The sequence below is a fragment of the Chaetomium tenue genome (assembly GCF_020726465.1).
Source record: "Chaetomium tenue strain MPI-SDFR-AT-0079 chromosome Unknown F5144scaffold_5, whole genome shotgun sequence".
Classification (NCBI taxonomy): domain Eukaryota; kingdom Fungi; phylum Ascomycota; class Sordariomycetes; order Sordariales; family Chaetomiaceae; genus Chaetomium; species Chaetomium tenue.
This window is the reverse complement of record NW_027117333.1, coordinates 1935917-1957412: the sequence shown is the minus strand read 5'-3', so window position 1 is coordinate 1957412 and position 21496 is coordinate 1935917. Positions and strand designations below refer to the sequence as shown.

General features: G+C 57.5%; 6 protein-coding genes across 6 annotated transcripts; 4 read left to right on the top strand and 2 right to left on the bottom strand.

Moving 5' to 3' along the window:
- Nucleotides 1-635: 635 nt before the first annotated feature.
- On the top strand, nucleotides 636-6088 carry F5144DRAFT_604202 (uncharacterized protein; the record flags this gene model as incomplete). Its single annotated transcript, XM_066791329.1, has 5 exons — nucleotides 636-951; nucleotides 1083-1426; nucleotides 1488-2019; nucleotides 2920-5572; nucleotides 5632-6088. The coding sequence occupies 5 exons, from the start codon at nucleotides 636-638 to the stop codon at nucleotides 6086-6088; spliced, it is 4302 nt and encodes a 1433-aa protein (XP_066641362.1).
- Nucleotides 6089-6956: 868 nt separating this feature from the next.
- F5144DRAFT_289948 (uncharacterized protein) lies at nucleotides 6957-11008 on the top strand. Its single transcript, XM_066783802.1, has 5 exons — nucleotides 6957-7463; nucleotides 7539-8906; nucleotides 8982-9045; nucleotides 9108-10856; nucleotides 10946-11008. Exons 1-5 carry the CDS (start codon nucleotides 7266-7268, stop codon nucleotides 10969-10971), a joined length of 3405 nt encoding a protein of 1134 aa, XP_066641361.1. The 5' UTR covers nucleotides 6957-7265; the 3' UTR covers nucleotides 10972-11008.
- A 304-nt stretch (nucleotides 11009-11312) lies between these two features.
- On the top strand, nucleotides 11313-11751 carry F5144DRAFT_289957 (uncharacterized protein). Its single transcript, XM_066783803.1, has one exon. It carries the CDS (start codon nucleotides 11431-11433, stop codon nucleotides 11683-11685), a length of 255 nt encoding a protein of 84 aa, XP_066641360.1. The 5' UTR covers nucleotides 11313-11430; the 3' UTR covers nucleotides 11686-11751.
- Nucleotides 11752-11996: 245 nt separating this feature from the next.
- Nucleotides 11997-13783, bottom strand: F5144DRAFT_536007 (TLC domain-containing protein). The gene is made up of 2 exons (XM_066787049.1): nucleotides 13000-13783; nucleotides 11997-12939 (listed from the first exon to the last, which is right to left on the bottom strand). The coding sequence occupies exons 1-2, from the start codon at nucleotides 13474-13476 to the stop codon at nucleotides 12322-12324; spliced, it is 1095 nt and encodes a 364-aa protein (XP_066641359.1). The 5' UTR covers nucleotides 13477-13783; the 3' UTR covers nucleotides 11997-12321.
- A 174-nt stretch (nucleotides 13784-13957) lies between these two features.
- On the bottom strand, nucleotides 13958-19589 carry F5144DRAFT_631203 (uncharacterized protein). Its single transcript, XM_066792452.1, has 2 exons — nucleotides 18346-19589; nucleotides 13958-18288 (listed from the first exon to the last, which is right to left on the bottom strand). Exons 1-2 carry the CDS (start codon nucleotides 19294-19296, stop codon nucleotides 14383-14385), a joined length of 4857 nt encoding a protein of 1618 aa, XP_066641358.1. The 5' UTR covers nucleotides 19297-19589; the 3' UTR covers nucleotides 13958-14382.
- Nucleotides 19590-19857: 268 nt separating this feature from the next.
- On the top strand, nucleotides 19858-21408 carry F5144DRAFT_494971 (uncharacterized protein; the record flags this gene model as incomplete). The annotated part of the gene is made up of 1 exon (XM_066786071.1): nucleotides 19858-21408. One exon carries the CDS (start codon nucleotides 19858-19860, stop codon nucleotides 21406-21408), a length of 1551 nt encoding a protein of 516 aa, XP_066641357.1.
- Between the last annotated feature and the right edge of the window lie 88 nt (nucleotides 21409-21496).

Sequence of the window (21496 nt, the reverse complement as noted above, 5' to 3'; positions counted from 1 at the left end):
GCTGTCCTGCCGTCCCATCTTCTGAAGGTGGACCGCGGGACCCTCTCCACCGGGGCGCCCTTTCATGTGGCCACATGGAAGCCTCGACGGAAGGTTCGAAATAAGCACGGATAAGGTAACGTAGCCCTGCGAGTTTGCGGCCGACGCGAAAAACGCTGCACGGGCGGTCCGTGAATATGAGCGCCCCATAAGGGAGTGATTGGCGCTGTTTTCTCCTGTCGCTCATTTATCGTGCTGTTGTGCTCGTGCGACCACAGCTTGAACTCCGGCCGAAACTTCGACTTTTGGCTTGGGGTCGCTAGCGGTGCATGCGTGAAGATACTGTCATTCTCTCTATATCTTCACCGTCCGACTAGACCAAGCGAGCATCTAAGACGGGGTAGATCTCTCTTCTTGCCCCGCCATTGCCTGACGATCTGCTCGCCGCACCCACAGCACCGACCACCTGGCCGTCTTTTTGGATTTCGATTGCCCCGAGAACCGAGTTTCGCCCTGTCCCGTACCTGTGGCAAGACGACTGGGTACCGCTCCTTTGCCCGTCCCGCACCCAGCAGTAACTCCGTTCCTGGCCCTTTTTTTTTATGTGCCTGTAGCAACTTAGAAGCGAAGGCCCCCGCGCCACAACCCCCCTGGCCATGACATCGCGCCGGCGCCCGGCGCTGCACAAACAGACGCCGCCCAACAGCAAAGACCGCGGCGACAAGGCATATGCCATGCCCGCACCGTCACCCCGCGTTATTAATGCGGCACCCTCTCTCGAAAAGGCCGAGATGTACGGCATCGACGACAACCGGCCCGTCTTTAGCCGTGCCATGGCCTTGGCCGGCCGCATGTTCATCGAAACCATCCCGCAATGGCTGGCCGTCGGGGCCATGCTGTCGCTGATCTTTGGCGGCTGTTGCTCCAACGTTTTTGCCCTCGAGTCCATCATCAAGGTCGAACCGGCGAGCGGTATGTTTTGTTGCCTTTGTTATATTACCGCAAGAGCGCGCAGCGCATGCATGTGCCCGGGCGCGGCTTCGGGAGCGGCCCGGGAACGACGGCAAAAGGGAGCATCGGCGAGCTAACAAACTGGCCAACAGGGACTCTATTGACATTCGTTCAATTCCTCTTTGTTGCCGCCATCGGTCTTCCGTCGCAATTCGATTCGAGGCGCCCGCCCTTCTTCCTCAAGCCGAATAAGGTCCCAATCCGCAGGTGGCTCGTCAATATCGTTCTATTCTTCAGCATCAACGTGCTCAACAATCATGCGTTCAGCTACGATATCTCGGTTCCGGTGCATATCATCTTGCGGTCAGGAGGCAGCATCACGACCATGATTGCGGGGAGCCTGTATGGCAAGAGATACTCGCGGATCCAGGTGACAGCAGTCCTCCTACTCACCGTAGGCGTCATCACCGCAGCCTGGTCCGATGCGCAAACCAAGGTATTTTTGAAATTCCCACCCTACGGTAAAGACAATCAACGAGACTAACAGCATGGGTTAGGGGGCGTCGTCAGACAAATCCGTTGGCAGCACAAGCTTCAGTACCGGCCTCATCATCCTTTTCGTCGCACAGGTCCTGTCGGCCATCATGGGCCTGTACACGGAAGAGACGTACCGGATATACGGCCCGCAGTGGAAGGAGAACCTGTTTTACTCCCACCTCCTGTCGCTACCTCTCTTTTTGCCCTTCCTGCCGTCCCTCACCAAGCAGTTCATGAAGCTCGCCAATAGCGCCCCGCTCGCGCTTCCCGTACCACCTCTCGAAGACTACCCGAACCTGTCGCCGAACATCCAGCAAGGCTTGGAGAGGATCCAGATCCCGAACCAGCTGTTTTATCTCGTCCTCAACGTGCTGACTCAGTATGCCTGCATCCGGGGCGTGAATCTGCTGGCTGCCGCGTCGTCGGCCCTGACGGTGACCATTGTGCTCAACATCCGCAAGCTCGTGAGCCTGCTGTTGAGCATATGGCTGTTCGGGAATCGGCTCGCCTCTGGGACGTTGGTTGGGGCGTGCATCGTCTTCTTTGCGGGTGGTTTGTATTCCCTGGACGGGAAACGGAAACCACCCCTCAGAGTGCGAGCGGCGGCCAAGTCATGATTAGTTAGACCTGGTTTCAAGCTACCTACCCGTTTCTTGTATATAGATAGGTATTGGTGGAGAGTAATGCGAGAAGCCTAAACAGAGGACCATCGTCCCGTGAAAGGTCCACCAGCATTTGCCAGGGTCCAAATATTTCTGCTGTGTTTATGAGATGGAACCTTCAACCAGGGACCCAAGCCAATAAATCCCTTCGGTACCTTTGAGACAGGAGAAATTCTTCAACCCGGTTAGGGTCGGACGGGAGGCTTCTGGCCGCTGGAACGAATCGCATTCTAGCGGCCTTGGCAGCAATTCAGCGGCCGCCTCCGAACGTCATGGGCCCCAGCCGGTGCGTTTCAGGCGGTAGGTGCCGACGGTGCCGCTCAATAAGGTTGCATTGGATCCTTCCGTTTTGGTAAGCCCAACCCTGAAGACTTCTTCGCTTTGGGTAAGGTTTCTTCTTGTTTAAGCAGTGACTCTTACACCAAAAGTTACAACTTGGACCTGGAGTATTCCGCACAAAGCAACCCCGCGGTCAACAGAGAAAGGTTTATTTTAAGGATCAAGTGATACAGCATCACGGGTCCAACCAACGATTCGCTAATTTAGAAAGCTTAGTTGCTTTTTCTTTTTGTTTTTCCGAGGGCCGCCTCGTGACCGACCATGACTGGTGAGTCCTTTGAGTCGACTACGGAAAGCGATTTCAATGCTTGTCCCTCCCCCGCCCAATCAACCACCAAACACAACTCCCAAACTCCCACACTCCCAACGCCAAACACGCACCAGGACACAACATCGTCTCGCTTACCACAGCATCTTTGTTGTGGAACTGATTGTTGATCATTGTAACCAGACCACCCGTACTTGCATGACCCCTCGTCAAACTCGACATCGCCCAAAATCACAGCTACTCAGATGCCTGACCTCGATTCGGACAATGAGGAGTACGAGATGCGTGATCAGGGTGACACGGACTCTGAGGGTGAGCTAGATGGGCATGGCTCTCACCAAGGGACCCAAGGTCACATTGAGGCCTGCTCGAGTTTGGATGACGACCAGGGGCGAAATCAGTCCGATATGGAGGAGGGCATGCTACCCCGAGACATGCCTCATAAGACTGCCTTTTACGACATGGTAGCAGAACGCAAGATGACACAGACCGATGCAAAGTTGTTCTACCAACGGAGTCAAGCAGAAAGCCGTACTCAACTCAATCAGCTTGCTCAGATGTCGCCCCAGAGCAGCCCGCTCCTCTCTGCAGGCGGGCTAGCCGCTTCGTATCCTGATCTGGCATCAATTGGGCACAATTTTAGCAACCTGAAGCTTTCCGACTTGGACTCGGCTGCCGTCCCTGAACCCCTGTTCGACCAACCTTTGAGGAGGGAACCCAGCTACATCGGTACAGGCAATCTTCCCGGCCGCACCAGCTACGCCCCGTCGACCCACGCAGGGGCGACTTCAGGGGCCCAGCTAGACCCGGCCCTCCAGCAGCAGATGCTCTTGGGCGGGGGCATTCCTGGGCTCGGCAACAGCAGCTACTTGGACGCCGACCCTCAGATCAACGCTGAGCTAAGCACCATCTTCAAAGACGTCCAGAAAGTTATCGACATCCGAAACAAGTACATCCGGCTCTCCCTCCAGGGACCCAACGACAATCCAAAGGATGATCCGACCTGGAATATCTACCCTCCTCCACCCGAGCCTTCATGGACTGAGGCCCGGGAAAAGGCGGCCCGGGGCGCTAACAGCGCAAACACCAGCATGCAAAACAGCTTGGTGCTGAATCCCGACAAGCATGCTCAAGGAAGTGAGACTCCGCGCAAGTCAAACGCAAAGAAGCGGAAGCCGGGTCAGGACATCGGCGAAGACTTTGATCTAAATGAGGTGCCGCCTCCGCCGGGCCCCAGCGATATGACTTTCAAAATGGACGACATGGGAGTGTATCAAGTCTATGAGAGTCAGGATTCGGAGGAGGCGGGCACGCCGATTGTTAACGTGCCCACCATCAAGGAATACTACCTCGACCTTGAAGCCATCTTGAATATCTCTTCGGATGGCCCTAGCAAAAGCTTTGCATTCCGGCGACTACAGTACCTGGAGGGCAAGTTCAACTTGTACATTCTTCTCAATGAATATCAAGAGACGGCCGACAGCAAGAAGGTACCGCACCGTGACTTTTACAACGTCAGGAAGGTCGACACCCACGTTCACCACTCGGCTTGCATGAACCAGAAGCACTTGCTGCGCTTCATCAAGAGCAAGATGAAGAAGTTCCCGGACGAGATTGTCTTGTTTCGAGACGGCAAGCACCTGACATTGGCCGAGGTCTTTGACAGCATCAATCTTACGGCATACGATCTCAGCATTGACACACTGGATATGCACGCCCACAAGGACTCTTTCCACCGGTTTGACAAGTTCAATCTCAAATACAACCCGATCGGCGAGTCGCGGCTGCGGACCATCTTCCTCAAGACAGACAATTTCATTAAGGGTCGGTATCTGGCTGAGATCACGAAGGAGGTCATTGCCGACCTCGAGTCGAGCAAGTATCAGATGGTTGAGTGGCGCATCTCCATTTACGGAAAGTCACTCGACGAGTGGGACAAGTTGGCCAAATGGGTCGTCGACAACAAGCTCTTCTCGCACAATGTCCGCTGGCTGATTCAGATCCCGCGCTTGTACGATGTCTACAAGGGAAGCGGCTTGATGAACTCTTATGAACAGATCCTCAAGAACATATTCCAGCCGCTATTCGAAGTCACCAAGGATCCGAGCACGAACCCTAAGCTTCACATCTTCCTGCAGCGGGTGATTGGTATCGACAGCGTCGACGACGAGAGCAAGGTGGAGCGCAGACTGTTCAAGAAGTTCCCGGTGCCGAAGGTGTGGGATTCCAAGCAAAACCCGCCATACACGTACTGGATATACTATCTTTTTGCCAACCTGGCCTCGTTGAACCACTTCCGCAAGCACCGGGGCTTCAACACGTTTGTGCTCCGCCCGCACTGCGGCGAAGCCGGCGACAGTGAGCACTTGGCGGTGGCAGCGCTCTGCTGCCACAGCATCAGTCACGGGCTGCTACTCCGCAAAGTGCCCCTGCTGCAGTACGTCTTTTACCTCGAGCAGATCGGTATCGCCATGTCGCCGCTCAGTAACAACGCGCTATTCCTGGCGTACGAGCGGAACCCGTTCTTCCAGTACTTCAAGCGCGGGCTGAACGTTTCACTGTCGACGGATGACCCGCTGCAATTTGCCTTTACCAAGGAACCGTTGATCGAGGAGTACGCAGTTGCCGCGCAGATCTACAAACTGAGCTCGGTTGATATGTGCGAGTTGGCCAAGAACTCGGTCAAGCAGAGCGGCTATGAGTTTTCTGTGAAGCAGCAGTGGTTAGGCCCGGATTTCCACCTACCCGGGAGGAGGGGAAACACTCAGGTCAAGACCAACGTGCCGGATCGCAGAGAGGAGTTCCGGTACCACACGCTCCTAGAAGAGCGGAGGCTGTAAGTCATCCTTCATCCTTCCCAGTCACGATAACAACTGACGTGTATAAACCGTTTAGTGTTGAGAGGTATAACTCCCTTCCCACCGCGGCTGCCCCATCCGTCGCCGACCTAACGGCCACCACCACCCTCCCTCCCCGCTCGCCGGCCCTCTCAACCCACACCAACGTCACCATCCCCGATTTAAGACAACTGCAGCAGCAATACGAGCAAGCCAATCTGCCCACGCTGAAAGGAAAGGCGCCCGATATTCAAACTGGCAACAGCCCGATCCCCGCCACGGCCCTACCCAGCTCGATCAGCCAAGCTCAAGTGTCGGCGGGCGCCAGTCCCGTGACGCCGTCGACGCCTGTGGCATCTTCTGAAGGCGCTGACCCTGCGGTGCACCTGTCGGGGCACGAGCCGCGGTATTTCCCGGGGATGGTATCGCGCACCCAGGGGAGGGGGAGCATGAGGCGAGAGTCGGGCCATGAGAGTGACCCGCAGGCGCAGCAGCAGCCACAGCAGCCTAGGTGAAGAGTGACGGATGATAAAATGCAGATTGTAGTGGAAGAAGGGGGCTGAGGAAGGAAAATAAAAGGGGAAAGAGCACATCCCAATATGGCACCGCATTTCTCAAATGTTACCTCCCTTGTAGTGATCCAGTTAGTTGCCTACTTCAGAATATGTCCTCCGGCTGAAAACATACAAACATAGATATGATCTGGGTAGATGAATAGATATAGTTACTCGTAGACCTCGACAACGACTGATGATCGCAACGCAACATGGTCGTTTCATTATTTTGTCGTGTTTCCTAACTGGTAGGTAATACATACGACATATCGCAGTAGTTACATGGTCACAAACTCCACAAAAACATGGAATCCGTTTCACAAACGGCAGCACATCTTAACTGGGGCCGGCAAGAATACCTATTCAGTCATATTCCCTGCATAACTTTGTCCTGCGATTGATATTCACCGACCACGTGCTGTTATGCACCCCCCCTTCTGCAACCAGCTCATCATGCTTCAGCCAGCGTGCCTGAGACAAGCGGGAGTTGGCCCGACTGGTCCGTTTCCACCCCGGTAAACCGGTAAGCCGGTAAATCGATAGTGAACTACTGAAGACCCACCCATCAGCCGGCCGCCCTTCTCCACGACCCAAGACCTAGACCCAACCTTTGCCCGTTGATCTTCTTCTACTCCTTTTGCGATTTGGACAGAAAGTCGATTCAGGTTTGGAAGTCGCTCAATTCCGAGTGAGCCGGGAAGGCGAACTACTTCTACATTTCTTCATATTTATTTACTGATTACAGGACCAATAACTACAGCCGGGGTGCCCCTGTTTGGAATCGCCGCCGTTACTGGCGCACCGTCCAAACTCAGCAGTTACGTACTGTACCTTACCAACCTGGAAGGAGAGGTTAGTCCCGCGCTGGGTCCGGCCCAACCTCCACTCCAATCCGTCCCAAACTTGCCCGCTGCAAGTTCCAAGTCTGCATCCCACCCTCGGCGCCACCCCGCGACGACACCCGGTTCGGCCTCATACCCGCAACCCCCCGTCCTCCCGTCCCGTTCCGTAACGCCTCCTCCATCGACCGTGATTCCGATGCCGTCTGCTGCCGCTCTCCAGAGACAATAGTCCCGACCCCCAGACCCCCGACCCTCCGACGATCCGACAAGCCGTCTTACCTCCTGTGAACAACACAATGGGCTTCGTCGGCGTCTACAAGGCCGTCTACGACTACGCCCCCCAAGGCGAGGGCGAGCTGCAGATTACCGAGGGGGACCTGCTCTACGTTCTGGAAAAGAGCACCGACGATGACTGGTGGAAGGCCAAGAAGAAGGCGACCGGCGAAGATGAGGACGAGCCGGTCGGGCTGATCCCAAATAATTACGTCGAGGAGGTATGCGCGGTCTACAATCGCTCGCCCACATACTGGGGAATCGTGCTGACATGGCTGGTTTTGCCTGTGCTTTAGGTCCAACCCCAGGCGAAAGCCCGCGCCCTGTACGAATACACAAGGCAGACTGACGAAGAGCTGTCGTTCCCTGAGGATGCGCAGCTTGAGGTCTTTGATACGACAGACCCGGATTGGATTCTGGTCGGACATGAAGGGGATTATGGCTTCGTTCCCGCCAACTACATCGAGCTAGGGGATGCCACGGCCAAGGAGGAGCAGGAGGTTGAAGCGCCCGCGCCCGCGCCGCCTCCTCTCCCCGCGCGTACCCCTAGCAGCGACGTACAGAGCCCGCCTCTTCCTGCTAGGAACCCGGCTCCTCCCCCCGAGCCGAGCCCGCCGGACACGCCCGCTGCCCCTAACCCGGCGACTATGATTGCTGGCATGATGGCTGCCCGCGCGAGCTCGTCTGCGCAACCACCCCCTGCGCCGCTCGATCTTCCGCCCCGAAATCAGTATGCCTCCGAGGAATCCGATGCCGAGGTCAAGTCCCCACCGCTCCCGGCGCGGCCACGCGGCGACTCGCATGTGTCGATTGAGCCTCCCCGCCCCTCCCCACCGGTAGAACAGCGCAGTCGGAACGATTATAGCAATCGCAACGAGTACAGCAGTCGCAATGAGCACAACAGTCGCCATGACCGCCGCAGCCGCGTCGACTACGACGAGCCGCAAACCCCCAAAACGGAACCTCTCACCCCCGGTGACTTCCACATGTACAACATCAACGAGATGATGTCCATCATGGGCAAGAAGAAGAAGATGCCGACCACCCTGGGCATCAACCTACGGACGGGCATCATCATGATCGCTCCTGAGTACGCCCAGGACGGACCCTCGCTCGAGTGGACCGCCGATCGCATGACACACTACTCGCGCGAAGGAAAGCACGTCTTCATGGAGCTGGTCAAACCGAGCAAGAGCATCGACTTCCACGCGGGCGCAAAGGACACCGCCGAAGAGATCGTTTCCATGCTCGGCGAACTGGCCGGCGCCGTGCGCGCCGAGGGCCTGCGGGAGGTAATCATGGCTGCCACGGGCCCAAGGGCGATACAGCAGAAGAAGGGCGTCATCATGTACGACTTCATGGCGCAGGGCGACGACGAGGTGACCGTCGGCATTGGCGATGAGGTCATCATCTTGGACGACACTAAGAGTGACGAGTGGTGGATGGTGCGCCGCGTCAAGAACCAGCGGGAGGGTGTCGTCCCGAGCAGCTACATCGAGGTCACCGGGATCATCGAATCCCCCGTTCCGACCGCCTCCTCGGGCGTCGGCGCGGGTAAATCGACCATTGAGCAGAACCGCCTAGACGAGGCACGCATGACCAAGGAGGCCATCAAGGCTGGTCAGCGGGAGGACCAGAAGGAGAGGGAAAGATCGAGATCAGAGGTAGGCCCTGGATTGCCCCTGCCCGACCGGAGTAGTAGTCTGTCGGCCAGACTGGGTAACACCGAGTCGCAACAGCGAAGCAAACGCGAGAACGGCCGCGCCGAGGCCTCGGGCTCGTCCAGATCCAACGGAAAGTCAAGTGAGTCTTGCCCAGTTTTCTATTCTCCGTTCTGGTAAAGGGCGGCCTGCTAATCCCCCCAGAACCCGATCCCTCCAAGGTCCGCTCGTGGACAGACCGCTCCAAGTCGTTCACCGTCGAGGCCCAGTTCCTAGGCATGAAGGACGGCAAGCTCAACCTCCACAAGCTCAACGGCGTCCGCATTGCCGTGCCCGTCGCCAAGATGTCCCTCGAGGACTTGGAATATGTCGAGCGCGTCACCGGTATCTCCCTCGACGAAGATAAGCCGTTGTCCGACCTCAAGAGGCGGGCGACAACGAGCGAGAGCTCGCGCAAGCCCCCGGCCGCCAAGGTCGGTGCTTCCGTGGAGCCCAAGAAGTCGGACTACGACTGGTTCCAGTTCTTCCTAAATTGCGAGGTGCAGCCGGGGTTGTGTGAGCGGTACGCCCAGGCTTTTGACAGGGAGTCTATGGATGAGAGTGTCCTGCCCGATGTGGACGCTTCCGTGTTGCGGAACCTCGGGTTCCGCGAGGGTGATATCATCAAGGTGATGCGGTATTTGGATACCAAGTATTATCGCAAAAAGGGAGAAGAAGAGGCCAGCGGCGGACTGTTTTCCGGCCCGGGCGGCGCGCTACGGAACAACACCCGAAAAGGACGGCCGGCTCCTCCGGTCGAGACCAACAACACCGTTGATCCGAACGCCTTCTCTTCGCAGAAGGACTCGTCTCCGGCTGAGGCTAAGGCCGCGTCCCCGCCGACGGCGGCAGCCGCCCCGGCGGCTTCAAAGCCTGCTGGAGGGTTCGATGACGATGCGTGGGATGTGAAACCGTCCAAGACCCCGGAACCGGCTCCTCAGCAGGCGCCTGCAGCCCCAGCGCCCGCTCCTGCGCCAGCTCCGGCTCCTGCTCCGGCACCAAGCACGGCCAAGCTCACCGGGTCGATGCAGGAGTTGTCACTGCTGACCCAGCCGTTGACACCAGAAAAGGCCCAGCCGCCAGCCCCTCCACCGGCTTTGAACTTGGCCCCCGCTACAGCGCCCGCCCCGGCTCCGGCCCAGATTGCCCAGCCTACCGGCGCTACTCCCGGTTTCTTCAGCGGGATGCAACCGCCCGCCGTCAACGGCCAGCAATCCCAATACGCCCAGCAGTTGCCACAAAACATTGCCCGCCAACGACCCATGGCGCCGCAGTACGCTCAAGGCCAAGGCGGCCTAATGCCGCCCCCTCCGCCCTCGCGGCCCCTCTCCGCACCGCAGTCCGCCCAACCCAGCGCCTTCGCCCCGCCGCCGCTCCAACCCCAGATGACGGGCTACGCCCAGGTCGCCCCTCCGGGCCAGAGCCTGAACGACCTCTCCCAGGCCCGCCTCCAGCAACAGTACACCGCGATGCAACAGCAACAGCAGCCGATGATGCCCATGATGACCGGCATGCAACCGCAGCAGCAACCGCAGCAGTTCCAGGGCCCGTTCATGCCCCAGCCTACAGGCATGGGGCCCATGCAGGTCCAGCCCACGGGGTTCATGGGCGGCTTCCAGCCGCAGCAGCAGCAGCCGCAGATGACGGGGCTGCCGCAGCCGCTTGAGCCGCAGCGCACGGCTATGGGCATGGGCCAGATGGGCATGGGCGGTGGCATGCAGCAGATGCAGCCGCAGGCGGCTGGGTTTGGGAATATGGGTGGCGGTGGTGTTGGTGGTGGGATGCAGCCGCCCGTGCAGCCCCTCGTGCCCCAGCAGACGGGCCCCGCGCCGCCGGTTAGGTTCGGTGTCACGGAGGGGGCTAAGAAGTTGGCTCCGCAGGCGACGGGGAGGAGGGCGAATTTGGCTGCTGCTAGTGAGTCTTTCTTTTATTCTTCGTCTTTCCTGTATTTCTTGTACCTTGGGGATGCAAAAGGATTGCTGGCTAACCACGATGTGTTTCAGCGCCGGATAACCCGTTCGGGTTCTGATCAAGTACTACTCTTACGCCGACGGAGGTTGGGCAAACACCTTCTTAGGGGTTGCTCATCCTTCACCTGAGCAGCTAGTCAGGTGGTAAGGGTTCGCCACCATTCGAGAAAGAGAGTCCTTGTCGCCTGCACCCAGAAAGAACTTCGAGTATTGGGAGTGGCCCACACCATCGGGGTCGAGGACTCTGCAAGAACAGAAAAAACGCAGAGGGCTTGATTCGGGCCCCTGCCTTTTCGGGCCTGCCCCGTTCGTCTGGGCTAGTCGAGAGGTTCTGGGTGGATTTGAAAAGGTAGGGCGGCAGTGGAAGGATATCGGCTTCGTTGGGGAAGGCCAAGGGAGAGGGGGTGGAGGGGAAGAGAGGGGAGGAGAGAAGAATAGAAGAGACTGGAGTGGGGGGAGAGTAAGAGGAGAGAAAGACGGGGGATGGGAGGATATTGTCTGCTTGGGTTCTGCGCAGCATGTCAGTCGGCCTTGAGCGTTCCGCTGCGCTTGTTTTCTTGGTTTTGCCTTGTTTTCTGTCACTCACGCCTACACCCACACACCACACTACACACCGCCTTTGCTTTGTCGACCTACCTAAACCTACCTACCGACCTAAACAACTTCCCCTTTTCTGTACCTACGTATTCCAACCCCTAACTATTACCAATTACCTAGTCATATTACACGTTACTATTCTGGAGACTTGGATTGTCTGTTCGCTTCTAATATGACCTGAAGAGCCGGAGTGCTTGGGCTTCTTTCCATGACCGGGTTTCTAGCCCAGTCTTGACCCCGACGCACTCCCGATCTGGGCCGCTGGTTGGCGCTAGCGAGACTCACGAGTCATAATGAGGTTGAATCAATTACGTATGTGGCAAACGATCGCGGCCGCCCCGGCGGTTGCGACGGGAAGCGGGAATTTTGGGAGGATTTCTTACCCCCCCGAGGATTTGGCCGGCCTCGAAACGGGATATTGTCTTTTGAGGGCTTGCTAGGTAGTTTTCGGCTTTGTCAACACCGCCGAGACGAGAGTGGGAGCGACGTCGTTCTTTGTGTGGCATTGGACCATCGTCACAGTTGGTTGGCACTGTGATAGATAATAGGGTTTAATAGATTGACATCTAAATTCCAATGACAACTCCAAGTGAGACCACACAGGTAGCAGAGAGCGAAGAAATGAGCCTGAACAACATCCCATCCCATGCGACCTGACCCGACCGAACCTATATCGCCGTGCCATGCCAAGCCGTCTGGTCGTAATACACACCGAGCCATTACCCTCTATTCCATCCGTACACCTTATATCACAAGCTACATCTCCAGCCTCACTCTCTCTCTCGCTCTCGGTCTCTCTACGTACCCACCTCTCACTGAATGGTCCCCTCCCTCAACTCCTCCGTATCAGGCACCACATCCTCAATAATCGACGGCGCCCTACGCTGCCTCGCCACAAGGCGGTCCTTCTCATCCAAACCAGTCGCCTTGGACCGCGACGCCGCCTCCACCGGCACAGCCTCGCGCTTCCCGGCGGCGGCGGCGGCGCCCGGCTTAGGGGGCTCGAAGCGCTTCCTAACCGCAGCGACCATCTTGACGAACCAGAACCAGTTGAGCGAGTTGAGGGTGAGGTTGCTGACCAGGTAGACGGCGGTCAGGGCGACGGGGATGGGGCCCGCGTCGCGCGCAAAGTACATGGGGTTGGCGTTCGGGTCGGCGGCCGTGGCCGGGTCGGCGAAGGCCTGCGCGAGGTACTCGGGCGAGGGCACCTGCGTTAGGGACTTCCACATGTCGGCGTATACGAGGGCGGACTGGTACGTGCCCCACACCAGGCGGCAGGAGAAGAAGGTCACGAGCAGGGCGATGCCGTTGTAGAGCTGGGGCTTGGAGCCGGTCATGTTGAGCTTGTCGAAGAACCAGTGGATGTTGAGGAAGGGGGTGGAGAGCTCGTAGAGGATGAAGACGGGGGAGTAGAAGTTGATGTAGGGGCGCTGGAGCACGGGCGGGTTAGTTTGATGGGTGGTTGGGTGGGGGGATGAAGGGTAACGTACGAAGCCGAGGGTGTATACCGCCAGGGCGCTGACGGCGTGGGCGAGCAGCCCAAGGCCAAAGATGTCCAGGTTCAGGATGGTGATGCCCAGATCCCAGATGAAGTAGCCGGTGGCCAGCCCCTGGATCAAGCCGCATCCCCCCGTGTACCCCCAGATGCGCTGCTCGAAGTCCATGGCCTGGCGCTCCTTGTCAACGAACATGACCCACAGGGCCAGCACGTTGATCAGAAGGCTCTGGAAGAGCGAGACGACGTGTGTGTCCCAGTTGGCCTTCTTGGCTCGGTCATGGCGCGGGTAGTGTTGCGGGAAGAAGCGGGTCGAGAGTACGGGCGAGACGACGACCTGGATGAAAGTGTAGAGCAGGGCGGCGCCGACGACCTCGTGGATGTGGAACGGTAGCGTCTGCATGCCGAGGCGCTCGGCCAGAGGCTCGATGGCCCGGCTCAGGGCCGGGATCGATGGGAAGGGGTCACGCATGTTGGATTTGGCGATGATGTTTCTGGTTCTGGTCGCCGGTTTGGTGGAACACAGGAAACGGAAATCGGGGATCGGGAATTAGGAATTAGTTGGGTGCCCTCTTTGGTTTAAACAACGACAAACGCCCGAGCGCCAAGCGGGTACGGTCACCAGTCCCCAAGCCTGGGAGGTCTGAGAAGCCAGGCACGCGGCTGCAGCAGGTGAGATGTCGAAGGGGTGGAAGTCACTGCGCCATGTGCGGCCTCGTCATTCGTGGGCTGGGCTGGGCTGCTCGAATCGGAGCTCCAGGCTGCAGGCCAGGCGGAGTGGGCACTGGCGGGAGCTGGGGCCTCAAAGGCAACACCCGTTTTTGCGTTTTTGTTGGGATCTGGAAGATCTTGGCATCTGCCAAGGCTACCTGTCAGCTGAGCCAACCACTGAGAGTCCACGAGGCAGGGGGCGGATGCGGGGTTAGTCGGGGTCGCAGGACTCGCAGCACCGAACGCCGCCTTCCGCGAAGCATCGATCATCCATTGACATGCATGAACGCACAAAGTGTCACATGCAATTCTGAAAGTCTTCCATACCAAAATGATGCAGTCATCACCCCGAGCCCCAACAACACTCGACCATGGCCCCACCCATCAAGTACACTATCTACTGTATGGGCTGATACCCATCGTTGATGTTGGTGACGTATGTATCATCCGACCAATACAGCTGCCCGAGGCGAACACGTTTGACGGAATAACTATCGATGGGCCCTTTCTGTCCTTGTCAAAGGGAGTAGTCATCTAAGAACTGAACCGGACAACATTGTTTAGACTAAGTGTAACCAACTTTCATTTGATCGCTGTACCCTTTAAAACACGCCTTGGTTGAAGTCCATCATGGGAGAAACATATTATACTCGTCCGTCCTGGTGATTCAGTCAAGCTTGGCTGCAGGCGGCGGATCCGGCACGAGAAAGGGCAGCCCGTCAAATACTGGAGTCTCATCGCCGCCCTTCGCTCTCTTATGCCTTCCCTTCCCCTCCTCCCGTTGGGCCTCTACCACTCCTCCACTCTCGCCCCCTTTCTTTTCTACCCTCCTTCCAAAGTCCTTCTCTTTCCCCTTTGCGCCCCCCGGCCTTTCATCCTGCCGGTCTACCTCCCCGGCATCCCCCACTAACGTCCTCTCACTATAAGGCCGCCCGCGTTCATCAACCCAACCCTCCTTCTCCCGAGTCATCTCCTGCTCCAAAATCAACTCCCGTCTCCGAGCCCTCGCCTCCTGCAGAAGCCTTTCCTCCAACGGAGTCAACTTCTCCCACCTTTCCTCCTCCCGCCTTTTCTCCTCCCGTCTTTTCTCCTCCCGTCTATTCTCCTCCCGCCTGAACTCCTCCTGCAAAGGCTCCACCCGTTGCATCAACTCCTCTATCCGAGCCCTGTCCCCCTCCTCAACCCTCCCCGCCTCCTGCACCCCTTCCTCATGCACCATCTCCGATATCTCCCCACTTTTACCCTCCCCCATACCCAACCCCGACTCCGCCCCCCCATCCACCACTTCTATTAGATCTCCGTCTCCCGCCGCCGGCGCCGGCGGCACGCCCCCCCAGGCAAACACCGCAGTTCCGACCGGCGGCTCCCAGTCCCATGTCGAGCCCCAGGTCGAGCCCCATACGCTCGCGTTCGCCACCGTTCCCCAGCCTGTCACGGCGGTTGACTGTTGTCCAGCTGTTGTGGATGCGCCCGGGTCTGGATCAGGGATCGGCTGCGGTTGCGGTTGCGGTTGCGTTTCTGTTTCCGGGGCTGGGGCTGGGTCCGGGACCGGAATCGGGACTTCCTCTGGGGTCTCGTTGTTGGCATCTTGTGCCGGCTGTTTGCTGCTGGCCCCGCTGTCTTTGCTGTAGAAGGGGCCCCATAACATGTCATCGTCGGCGGTGGCGGGCCTCGGCCTTATCTTCTTCGCCTTTGACCGAGCTGGCCGGCTTTTTTGCTTCTTGGAGGCGGCGTTGGCTGTCCAGAAATCGGCCGATGGGTCCTCGGGCTCTGCTGGTTGCGTGGTTGCAGGAGTTGTTGGCCCTGCTGGCGCCGTTGCTGGCTCGGTTGATGTTATTGTTAGTGGAAGCGGCGCTTCAGGCTCTGCTGTTGGTTCCGTTGCTGGTTCCGCCGCCAGTTCTGCCGCGGGTTTCGGTTCCGACTCTGCTGCCGCTACTGGTAGCGTTGACGCGCCGCCTTGCACGGCCCTTATCACCGTTGCAGTCGCCGTCTGAGTTTTCTCTTCCTTGGAGATAGGAGGTTGTGTATCGTTGACAACGGTGTTCGCAAGCTCTGGGCCCGGTTTCGGTTCCGACGCCGCCGCCGGCGGTGGTGGCGGTGGTGATGCGAGCGGATCTATTTCGCCATACTCTCTTTCTTCTTGACGGTCGGCTTCATCTTCCGTTTTGACTTCGGCGGCATAAGGAGATTTCCGTCGCTCATTGAATCTGACCTGCCTCTCCTTTTTGGATTTGTACCATTGCCGTCCGACGCCGGAGTCGCTTGACGAGCCCATCGTGATTGGAGCTGTCTTTATATTGGACTCTGGTTTGTTTCCACTGGGCCGGGGACGTCGCATTCGATGCGGCGCGATGGTCTCAGAGTCACTATCCTTTCCTGCAACGGAGACATGAGAACCATCCTTTCCTACAACGGAGACATTAGATCTGCGTTGGTGTTTGTCGCTCAACACCACTGTCGTTCCGCTGCCGCCTGGACGGTTGCTAGGAAAGTAAAGCTTTGTCACCCCGTCCTCCACGGTGATGTGCACTCCCTCTTCCGGGCCGTCAGGCTCACCACTGCTATACCCGCCATCCCTACTATTAAGCTCTGTCGATATACTCTCTTCTTCTTGGCGGTCTCTGAATTCACTCTTCCTTTGCCTCCCGTTGCCTTTACGGAGGCTAGTCTTTTGTGTCGTTTTGACCCCATTCCGTTCGCGTTTGGCGTCATTTGAGCCGTCCTCGACTACCGCTCGGCCCCGTGCTCCCTCGTGCGTCTCTTTCTCTCCCCGCCAACGCTCCAATCTAACGCCGCCCAGCTTCTTGTCGTCGCCCAACCGTTTGTCCATCCGCTCTTCCGCCTCAAACTTTAACCAGTCCTTCTCCCTAGACCTGTCTCCTTCCCTTGACCTGTCTCTTTCCCTCTCCTTTAATGTCTGTACAAATCCAGACTTTCTACGCTTGTTGATTTCCCGACGGCCAGCCTCCAAACCCAAGCCGGGCGACGGCACGGAAATCCTCCGATTCCTCCCCGTGATGTCCGAGTCCCAGTCCGAGTCCGACTCCAAGTCCGACTCCGAGCTCTCCTCGAGACGCTTTGGCACACTCGGGCCGTATTGTTTGGCATCCTCATACCACGTCTTCGGCCAGCCCTTCACTTCCAGGGCCGGCGTTACGCCCTGCGCCAATGGGTTTGGTTGTTGGTCGTTGTAGTAGTTCCAGGGGTCCCAGGGCGGTGGTGCATGGGGTGGGGCGGGAGCAGGAGGAGGCGGGTGCGAGTTGGGCCAGTTCGCAGGGTCAACCATCCAGCCCGCCGGCCCGTTCGGTGGTATGCTTTGGGGGTCTGTTGCTGGGTTCGCTATTGTGCGAGTAAAACGGTCCCGTAGCGCCTGGTCGGGCAGTTTCCGGTCCTTATTGATCTCGCCGGCACTCGTTGAGTCGAGATCGGCCAAAGACAACGGGCCCATGGATTCTGAAACCAAGATACCGAGCTCTACTCGAGCGAAGTCTGCAATATACGGGGGTAGTTTTGAGCCGTCCAGGCTGAAACCCTGAGTTAAAAATGGCGACGGCTCCGTGGCACCAGTAGCAATCGAACTATCATCGCCATGTGCCGTCGTGAGTAGCACCCGGACCATACTCCAAGCCCAGGTCAAGGATGCGTTCTCGCACTGCTCGAAGTAGAGTGCATTTCCTGGTCCGCCGGGCTTCTCGAGGTCTCTGAGAAGGGTTGCTTCCTCTGCTAGGTCGGTGGCAATCAGGTATCTGGACAAACATGTTGAGAGGTAGCCCTCCTTGTCTCCTTGGGTTTCTAGTTGCAGTTGTGCAAGCGCAGTCATCCATTGTTTCGGATCCTGAGACTGAAGGATAAGTAGTTTCAAGGCCTCAGCTTGTAGGTTGTAATCGCCAAGCTGTTCCGCCGCTCTGACAGCGACCTCGACAACACGTCGTTGTGCGGGTGTGGATCGTGAGAAAAACATATCCCAGTCAGGTTTCCTAGTGTGCCGGCTTGGGACGTATATTGGTAAATTGATACCGCCGCCCTGGTTGAGCTTCAACCCGTTGAAGTGCTCCATGCGTACTCCATCCGGCCGTTCGGGGGGATCCCCCAATTCGACCACGGACTTGGCCAGCAACCACTGAACGAACGGTCTGGTCTTCATGAGCTCCGGGTCATTTCGTTCCACAGATTCTGCGATGGTCCTAGCATGATGAAGCAAAAGTGTGTTACGGGTCTTCATGCTGTTGCCATGGTCCTTGAGGATCAGCGAAGTGAATAAGTCGAGGAGGCCCATTGAAGACGCTTCATCATAAAAGGGACGGGCCCAGTCTTGGATAATAGAGTCCAGTGCGCGGGGAAAATAAGCCGTTTCGAAAAACTGCACCAGCGTTTCTTGCCAGCCAAAGGTTGAGACTGACGCAAAGAAAAGATCCTTAAAATCCCAAACGCAACTTTCACCGACAAGGTCGTGGTAGAGCTTTCGCCAGTTAAACAGTCGGCTTGCGTAAATTATGGCCGGCCCAACGACGGTCTCGTGGGTGCAGGTTTTCAGGTAATCCAGGACGCGGAGGCACAAAACAATCAGTTGGATCTGGAAGGCAACGTATTAGTTGTGGCCGAGGAATCGCAATTTTAACTGACAACGTACTTCTGTAGACCCAACCGTTGATTCTGTGGCGAGAGCTTTCAGGGTACGACGTACAAGCCTCCATGCAGAAGTCAGGTAGTCGTCGATAGGTCGCTGTGAGAGAAGGTCGAGGAGCGCATGATTGGCGACCAGCTTGCCACGGTTGCGGTCATCGGGGGTTTCCTCTGCCGGGCTTGGGGGAAACTCTGGGAGGAAGTCGAGATCCTGGAAGCCTTTGAAGTCCCCGGACGTCTGGAGCATCTCTGCATACTGAACTCGGATATAGGGCATGGTATTGACGTGCCCCAGTGCTGACAAAAACTGTTCCTTTGCTTCTTTGATCAGGCCGAGCCTTCTCAGACGACAGAACTCTTCCAGATCATCATCCCAGTCCTCTTCGGCATCCAGCGCAAGGCTAATCGACATGTCCTTGTTTGCCCGAGATGGATCATGAACAAGATCGACTCGCGTGGTAGCAGCACCGGGGATCTCCCTTTTCCCGAAAAGCTCTCCTGGAGGGTCCTTGTCGGGCTCCCCAGCCGCCACCGGTCTGGCGTGCGGGAAATACGTCGACCGAGGAGGCTCAGGGTCCGCCTTGACACCGTGATCGCCCCCCGCGGCGACGACAGGGTCGGCGGCAGTGGCGGCTGGGCCTTCGAGCCTTTTAGAACTCAAGTCGTACGGCTGCCCTATATTAGGGGCCCATGGCCTTCGCCCTGGGACGAGTGATTTCCCGGTTTGTTGTTCGCTGGCGTCGATTTGCTCCCAGAAGACTCCATGAGGTTCGTATCCCGGTACCAGCCAAGGGGGATACTGATTAGAATAGGGATTAAAGAGTGTGGGTTGGCTAAAATCGGCGCCATCTTCATCCAATCTTCGTCTCCTCTGCCGTGAAGTCTCTCGCCTGACGATACTAGTCGAGTCACCCTCTTCATCGTTTCGATAGTCGGAACCAGTGTAGCTACTCATCATGAAGCGATTCCCTAATTAATTTTGGCCCATGCCAGAGACAAGGTGGGCGGCCACGAGCTTCTGGCTTAAGAGAAACCTGAGAGGAGTATGTGAGGATGGGCTCGTCAAGACCGCGAGGGGCGCAGTCCCCATCGATGGCCTCGCTCATCGTGAGAGCCTTGCCAAGGGTTTTGTTCGAGTCGGGTTTCGTGCAGGTTCACCGGCGAATCAAAGCTGCAGGATGAGCCAATCGTGCATTCTTGCGGCCCCGAGGAACCAAGTTAGACACAGCTAATGGGGGCAGTGTCGGCGGCCTTAAATGCAGCTGACGGACGGGGGGTTCGCGCGCAGCCCCGCCCCCGCTTGCTCAAATAATATTTACTCTAAACTGCCGCACTCTGGGGCCAGGTCCTTGGACGCCTGAGCTGACCTAGGCATTGTGCGCCCAAATCCAGAGTCGGTTGCCGGAGGCCACCTTCGACAATGGATGGACAGAGCACTCGACCTGCTCTGCTATCCAAAGTGCGTAGTAAATATGGGCGGCGTGATTATAAACGATTCGACAATATAGCCTCGACGCATATGCGCGCAGGTCGGGGGAGCATTGGCAAGGTTGAGATCGACTGTCGCTTCATGTTTACCAAATCCCATTGGGGCGTCATCGGAGAGTCGAAAAACCCGGGCGGAATCATCTACCTGGACCTCGATTTCAGCCAGCCAGCGGACTGCAAATTGGAGTCGGCGACCATCACAGTGACCCTGACGGAAGACGACGGCGAAGAAGCTCGGATCCAGCACCGCTCTGCTTGTCCGGTCAAGTTTACCGACCACTATGGCCCCAAGTGCGTCCGGGGCCCAGAATCCTTCGTGCAGACCAAGAGGATACAGAATCGCACCCCCGAGGTGCAGTTGTTTGGCTATGGCGCGGGTGGTCTTGGTATCAACAAGGAGAAGATCGTTCAAACGCGGGGACGGTGGGATTTCTCTGGGTATATCTCATCCACCAAGGAGAGCATATGGTATAACCGCTTGCGATGGGAGCTCAAGGAGAATTCGCTGGAGTGGCAGCCGACACACAGCAACCTCTTCCACACGGCATTCGCCTTGGAGCATAACGCGACGAGGTTCTACATGACGGTCCACGTCAGCGGCAAACTCGCCAAATTTTCGGACAAGATCAAAAACAAGTTGAAGTTTGGGGAGAAAGGAAGCAAGGACCAGGAAATTGTGACCAAGATCGAGTGGGCGGAAGGGTACTCGTGCCCCCTGCGGTTGGATGAGGTTGCCCGCGATTTGCATGAGGCGATGGGGTACGCAAACATGACCAAGGTCCCGGTCGAGATTCCCGACGCGTTGGCTGCGAGTTATCACCCCGCCATCACGAACCCGGTCACGCCAACTTTGACAGTCCAACCACCGCCGGATAACCCACAGGTGCCGCAGATACACCCGCTCACAAGGCCGTGCCTGGAACCCCGGCCCTCGGGAAGCACAGGAGGAGAGGCATCCATGATGGGGAATCCCGTGCAGCACCTCCCCGCGTTGACACTGGAGGAACTGAGCATGGCCGCGGCTGGCTTCGCATATCACCCTTCTCACCCGCCCCGCCCTCCGCCTCTCTCAACGTCGGTACCCCCAACCGCTGAACACGAAGCAATCTCCGAGTCCTCAAGCTCGGTAACGCTAGTGAACTCGGAGGTGCCCACGCAGGTGGGAGAAGGCGAGAGTGAACCTGCCTCTGACACTGGCCAGAAGGGCCGGAAACAAAACACGGGTAAGAGCAAGTCGAAGGGCGGAGGGGGCATGGTATGGCTGGGCGTCACCGCCATGCTGTTGTATTGGCTTGGAAAAGTCGGCGTGCTGCTGTCTGGGCTGGCTAGTGTTGTAGCTGTCCCATCGACACCGACACTCGAGGCACCGAAAGGGAAGAAACGAAACAAAAACAAGGCCAAAATGATCGGGGTTGATGGCGGGTCGGAGTCTAGCCGGACCAAGACTTCAGCTATGAAGTTAGGTTATCTTGTTCGCGGGCGACCCCGGGGGCGTCGGGGACAGCGTCCATATCTAAACGTCGATGTTGGGAGGCGGAAGAGACAGCAATGGGAAGACATCGAGTCCAATAGCAGTAACTGATAGCAAAATTGATGAAGAGATCAATTGTACTTTGAGTCGGAAAGTGAAACATATTCGAGTCCATGTTTGGCTGAAGGTCGAAGGTTGG